Source organism: Varanus komodoensis, unplaced genomic scaffold (genome assembly GCF_004798865.1).
Source record: "Varanus komodoensis strain SLA01 unplaced genomic scaffold, ASM479886v1 scaffold27, whole genome shotgun sequence".
Lineage (NCBI taxonomy): Eukaryota > Metazoa > Chordata > Lepidosauria > Squamata > Varanidae > Varanus > Varanus komodoensis.
This window is the reverse complement of record NW_025335701.1, coordinates 4,565,859-4,572,352: the sequence shown is the minus strand read 5'-3', so window position 1 is coordinate 4,572,352 and position 6,494 is coordinate 4,565,859. Positions and strand designations below refer to the sequence as shown.

General features: G+C 49.1%; 1 protein-coding gene across 1 annotated transcript in view; it reads right to left on the bottom strand.

Annotated features, from left to right (window-relative positions):
* Window positions 1-2,068: 2,068 nt before the first annotated feature.
* VAT1L (vesicle amine transport 1 like) overlaps window positions 2,069-6,494 on the bottom strand; it is a 72,504-nt gene continuing 68,078 nt past the window's right edge. The window contains exons 8-9 of the mRNA XM_044434164.1: window positions 2,831-2,914; window positions 2,069-2,185 (exon numbers count right to left, since the gene is read on the bottom strand). Of these exons, the coding sequence (XP_044290099.1) occupies window positions 2,084-2,185; window positions 2,831-2,914 (186 nt within the window). The 3' untranslated portion in view covers window positions 2,069-2,083. The remainder of the gene's footprint in view (window positions 2,186-2,830; window positions 2,915-6,494) is intronic.

The following is a 6,494-nucleotide window of genomic DNA, read 5'->3' as shown; positions in this document are numbered from 1 at the left end:
AAAATAGTCTTTCTACTGTGGGACTCCTGTGCTATTGAATTAAAACTGAAAGACTCTTTCTTTCCGAGACCAAGGGCAGTCCCATGGCAGTGAAGTCCAACTAAATTCGTTTCAACAGTGCAGCCACATGGGGCTCTTTTACTTGGCATGAGGAATGGGATGGAGAGAAGTGAAGGAATGCTGCCAAACGGTGAATACGGGACTGGCTCTTTCTTGTAATAATTTGAGGACAGATGTTGACTTCCCCCTCTTCCTCCTGTTCGGGGGCATTTGTTCTCCTTAAACCCATTAGTTGGTATCTGTAACTTTGTTGATTTAAACTCCAGCTGAATTCTAAAAGGCTCTCTATACAATGACTAACTGCCCAAATCCATTTTAATCACTACAGAAAACACAGTGACACACAGAATGCAAATGTAGGGAGATCAAATAAATAAAGGATTGTGAATACTTAAAATGGCATACTGCTTTAAGCCAAAACTTGCCCATTCCTGTTTTCAAGGATTCTAGCATTTCAGTTTTTCTCACTGTCCTTGGGGTGGGCTGGGGGTGACGTTAGTGGTTCAACTAGACCTTTAAGGAAGGTATTTCCTTTCATTAGTCAGGCGCAAAATGCTAGAATTACATAGGCATGGCTGTGCAGTGCCAGTGTGGGAGGGCAAGGCGGATGGTGGTGCCGAGGCATTTTCCCTTGGGATCTGTCCCAGTTCTTATTTAGATCCGTGATGTGCAGTGAAGGGCTTTGCACTGGCAGAAGAATCACTTGAAACTTAGGCAAAGTAGGTCAGCACCATTTTGATGTTTTGATGTAGGACCAACAAACCAGCATTTCTCCAAAGGCATTGAACAAATGATGGCTACCATTGACTGATGCTCAATCATGATGATGGTGATGGTGATGAGGGCACTTTTGCTTTGAACAATCAGGACATTCTGTGTTCCTCTGTGGCAGAAGAGCTTTTAGGGCTTGCAGGGCAGGGGGAGGCTAACCTGTAAGATTTGTCTTTATAAGGCAGGAAACTGTAGATAAATCAGCAGTAAACATTCATTGGCACTATGATTAAATCTATTTTTAGTTATTCAGTGGCTTTTTAGCCTATTTTGTACAAATGAGGTATTTTCTTTTCTCGAGCAATTAAGAGGGATTTGTTTTGTTTTGGGATTTTTATGAGATGAAGGGGAATGGGACAGATGGAGAACTGTCCCACCAACAGCCTTTGTTTGTGGTTCAAAAGATAAATTCTCATGCCCTTCCAGTTTCTCTTTGCACAGGTGGGACAACAATGATAACACCAGCATTCCTATACAGGTGAATATTCCAGTCGACCTTGGTGTTGTGGGCAGTTCTCTTTGTGCATGTGGAGATGTCTTTGAAATTGGGTTGGCCTGCTAACACCCTATTAAAAGGATGTGGTTTTGTCATGGTGGCGAGGTATAAGTGCTCCCCCTCCCACGGGTCTAAGGGATTGGATGAGCCTGAAGTACAGGCCTAAGTACATGGAGCTGACTTCAGGCCCTCCTTCCCTCTCATTGTGAGGGGAAATAACACTGCTGGGAATTGATCAGACTCATGCCCACCCCTGTGTATGGATGCCAAGATCAGACGAAACCTAATAACCCAATGCCACAAGGAAGGTGCATGCCTGGATCTTCAGCCCCAGAATGACGGCCCTCCTGGGCATCTACCTGCTGGAATCAACAGGTCTCTGTGCATCTGAAAACCTTCTGTTAAAATCATGGCATTAAGCACAGGAGCTGAACAGGCTTGAGGACTGGCCTTTGAAACCACCAGGGATTGGTTCATGTCTCAGATTATTGTGAAGAAAATAAGGCTTTGGACTGGGACTCTTACAGGAAAACAGACTGCCACATGATGCCATGTCATAATACTGTACTGGGTGGGAATGGCAACTGAGTTCAAAACATCAATGATCAACAGCTTATAGCTCAGCTGACTGCAGACAAAAAAACAACACACACAGTACTAGAGCATTTGTTCACTGGTGCACACAATGAATTTCCCAGTCACCTTCCCTTCTTCTGCTCTGCCATGTCTTCTTGCTCTTGTTCCCACCATTCATAGCTACTGCTGGATGAACGGGATACGCTCTTTGTTCTCATTGTCCCCCTCGTGGTCCTCTTCCTCTTCGCCTGCTTCGCTGGTTTCTGTGCTATCATTGGCCATCTGTGGTTGGAACAGAACAGGCCGAGAGGCCAAGGAAAGCAGGGTGGATGAGAACTCTTTGGCCAACTGTGCGCAGTCAAGGGGCAGAACAGCCCTACTGGAAGGATTCCCAGTGCCAAACGGGGAACCCAAAGTCTGGTGTGGTGCCCAGTGAAAGGGTGGAAAGGAGCACCATCTCCCTCCCCGCTCCTCCCTCCCCCGTCCCTTTTCCCCTTCACTATTTCCTTCTCCTTGCTTGCCGTGGGAGGGGAGTCGTGTACTGCAGTTCCAGAGCAGGCCTCTATTGCTCTGAATCCCAGGGCTGTGGCAGTCACCTGATTCTGCGGTCACACCCACAGCAGGGCACACCTTTGCCCTGCGAAGCCAGAGCTCTGATGCCAGGCAACCAGTTTCCAGTCTCTCCCTCTGAGGAGGCACCTCTGTCTCTCCCTTTCTCCTTGTAGAACCTAGTTCTTTTTGGATTTTAAAGCTTGAAACCTTAAAATGGTCTATCTCAGCTTACTCAGTGTTGTTTTTATCAATGTTTCTTGTTTGGCATTTCTTATTTTTAAAATACCTGCACAGCACCCAGTGCACTCTGATTATTGGGTAGGCTACAATTGAAGTGTGAAATAAATAGGTAAGTTGGTACTTCTTTCTACTTACCAATGGTGTAGGTGTCTTCTCCACATCCAGGATTAATTTGCCTATATTACCTCTGTCATGGATTCTTTGCATGGCTTCCTTCACCTATTAGACAAGAAATGCTAACATTACATCCTAGAGCAGCACTTGTGAAAGGGACCTCAGGGTACTGGTTGACTGCAGGCTGAACATGAGTCAGCCGTGTGATGCGGTGGTCAAGAGGGCGAACGCCACCCTTGGTTGCATAGCCAGAAGTGTGACTTCTAGATCAGGAGAGGTATTACTACCACTCTACATGACTCTGGTGCGCCCTCAATTGGAGTATTGCGCTCAGTTCTGGGCCCCTCATTACAGAAAGGATATAGCCAGGTTGGAGTCAGTGCAGCGTAGGGACACAAGGTTGGTGGCAGGTTTGCAGGGGATGCTGTATGAAGCGAGACTGAGGGAACTGGGTCTCTTCAGCCTGGAGAAGAGGAGACTCAGAGGGGATATGTTGGCGACATACAGGTATGTGAGGGGATGCCACATGGAGATGGGTAGAGGCCTGTTCTCCCCTGCAGAGGAAGGCAGGACATGCTCCAACGGAGTAAAGTTCAGGGAACCAAGGTTCAATTTGGATGCCAGGAAGCATTTCCTGACAGTTAGGACCCCGAGGGTATGGAATGGGCTTCCATGGGGTGGTTGAGGCCCCATGGGTGAGAGTGTTCAAGGATAGGCCAGACATGCACATGGTGGGCATGTCGTGAGCGAAGCCGGCTGGGGCCGGAGGTCGGACTAGATGGCCCAGGAGGCCCCTTCTGACTCGCTCTGTATCTCTGTTTCTATGTTTCTAAATGTGAAGATACTGAATGTGAGCAGTTGAGAAATGTGTGGAATAACATTCATGATCTGGAGAGGAACCAGTCACATTTGAAAAGTGAGGAAGGATGCAAAGGGGGCAGTCCTAAATGAGCTTGCCAGGAAGGAAGCCCCACTCCATAGCCACATGCTTTTCATGTGCATCTTTACAGCACCGTCCCCTTGACCCCAACCATGACGCCTGAAAGTCCCTAAACTTGGAGGCTTATGTGGATCCTGTGCGACACACCCTGATTTCTCTTCAGTTGACCATTGTTGTTTTTGTTGTTCTTGTTGTCTGAATCAGCCTTCCCCAACCTAGTGTCTTCCAGACACGATTGGACTGCTACACTCAGAATTCCCAGTCAACGGCCCTGCTGGATGGGAATTCTGGGAGTTGCAGTCCAAATGCCACTGAGGGCCAGCAGACTGGGGAAGGCTGGTCTAGATGAAGCACTGGGAAGAGAGGCAAGGAGCCTGGGACGGCCACAGGAATTGAGGTGTGCTCTCAGCCTCCTGTTCTCACACTCCCTTGTTGAGGCACGTTTCTGAGCTAAGGGAGGCAGCTGGCATGGTTCTTTCCGGCCACCTGTGAGGGGGCCAGGTAGGGCTCAGCCTACGCAGTCCCAGCTCTGAGACTGGAGGATCTTGGAGCTGGGCCTTCACATCATTCTATCCACCTGGCCCCTCTGGACAACATCATCCAGAGGCCATGGGAGCGCACCCACATCCTATCGGTGCTCCCACCATGCAGTTCTGTACCCGCTTCATCATGTCAATTCGATGAAATGAAATGGGTCTTACTCCCAGTTAAATACTTTTTATGTAACATTGTGATGTTTTATTGTTTTAATCTATATTGTACATTATTGCATTTATTACTGTTGCTCACTGCCCAGAGAGGCTACTGGGCAGTACAGAAATTAAATAACCAAAGCCTGTAGCCTTATTTTATTAAAACAGACTTTACCTATGAGGTATCATAATCTCAGATGCAAGCATATGATAGATGCCAAGATTGTGACAAGGAGCAAAAATAAATATAAAAGGGAAATTAACGGTGCATGGGGCTAATGTGCCTTCTCCTTGCTTGCCTCCTGGCCCAGGGAGGGCAAGTGAGCCATCCAGCAAAAGCAAGAGGAAAGAAGCGGGGGAGGAGGGCGAGGAAGGCCTGGGGAATGGGCAGAGGGGAGCCGGGACTTGCTGTGTTGAGGACTGGCCATGGCTCCCCGTCAGTGGCGTCGTGTTCAGTCCTGAATCAGAGCCACTCCCCACGACAGTCTGCATAAGCAGCCCACAAGCACAGTGCAAACATTCAGGCTCTTGTGTCGATTCCTATCAACAAACCAGTCCCAGCGGTTTTTACCTCTGCCAGGAACAGATTTTATTCTAAAGCAAACGGGTCTTATTTGCCCATTCAAGAATAAGCCAGCACAAAATACCTCACATTAAAATAGGGAACGATATAGCCTTGCTGGAGAAATTAACTTCCACTCAGCTGCCGTGAGGATTGCAGCTGAAGCTCAGAGAGAAAATGGAAGTCTGAAAAGGGAAGCAAACGGCATCGGCATCTTTGCTAACAAAAGTGCGTTTGTGTTGTTGCCCTCCAAGCCTGGCTCCACTGCACACTCGCTCCCCCAGCAGTGCTGCCCTCTGCCCTGCTTTGGAAAAAATGGGGTCAAAATATGGGGTCACACTGAAAGAAACCATCAGGGGGTTTGCAAAGCTATGTCCCCCACAATATGCCAGGTGACTCTGCCCCATCCATGCTGCACACCTGCTGCTGCTGCTGCTGCTGCTGCTGTCAGTCAGCCTTCAGAAAGGCTACGTAGGATTGGCCAGACCATGATTGCTTTTTTTCCCTCAGAAGGACATTCTTTGAAGCAATAGCAGAGGCCTGGGCAAAACACTGATTCTGCCAGGGAGGGGAGGGAGTGTGCGTGGACCGCCCTTCCCACAGTCCGTGCTCTTCAGCACCACTTCTGCAGACAGCAGTGCTTCCCAAGTCCCTGAGGAACAGGCTGGCGGTGGGGATTTCAGCAGCAGGCGCGGTGAGCTGCAAGGAAAGCCTTGGAGGGCCACATGTGCGCACGGGGCTACCCACTCATGCTTTGTAGAGCTCTTCCAGAGGTGACCCAGACTGGGCCCAAAGCACCTGCTCATTGTGAGAGCGATGAAGTGTTGCCTTCTAATGCACTGCAGAGCAGGGGTTCCCATCCCCCAGGCTACGGACCACTACCAGTCCGTGGCCCGTCAGGACCAGCAGGAAGTGAGTGGTGGCCAAGCAGGCAAAGCTTCATCTGAATTTGCAGCCGCTCCCCAGCACTCGCATCACCTCCTCAGCTCCACCTCAGACCATCAGGCCTTAGATTCTCTTAGGAGTGTGAACCCCACCGTAAATTGTGCATGCAAGGGATCTCGGTTGCGCGCTGCTCATGAGAGTCTAAGGCCTGATGGTCTGAGGTGGAGCAGAGGCGGCGATCTAGTGCTGGGGAGCGGCTGCAAATGCGGATCATCATTAGCAAGCGGCTTGACTGCACAGAGGCCATGATAAATCAGCTGCTTGCAGACTCATCACACAGTCCTATCAGTGAGTGGCAAGTGACAGTGCAGCTGCATCTGCTGGCAGGCTTTAAGTCAGAATCCAACAAGTATTTAATCTGCGCACAGCCCGCCCATTCTTTTATTTGCCACTTCCACCCCTGCCTCTTTCCCACCCTGTGCAGTTGTCTCAGTCACCGTCTAATTGCAGGAAAACGAGTTCAGGGCTCCCACTGATTCGGCATTAGGGCTGTATAATTATTTCATTATGTATTACAATGTAATGATAATAGAAATAAAGTGCACA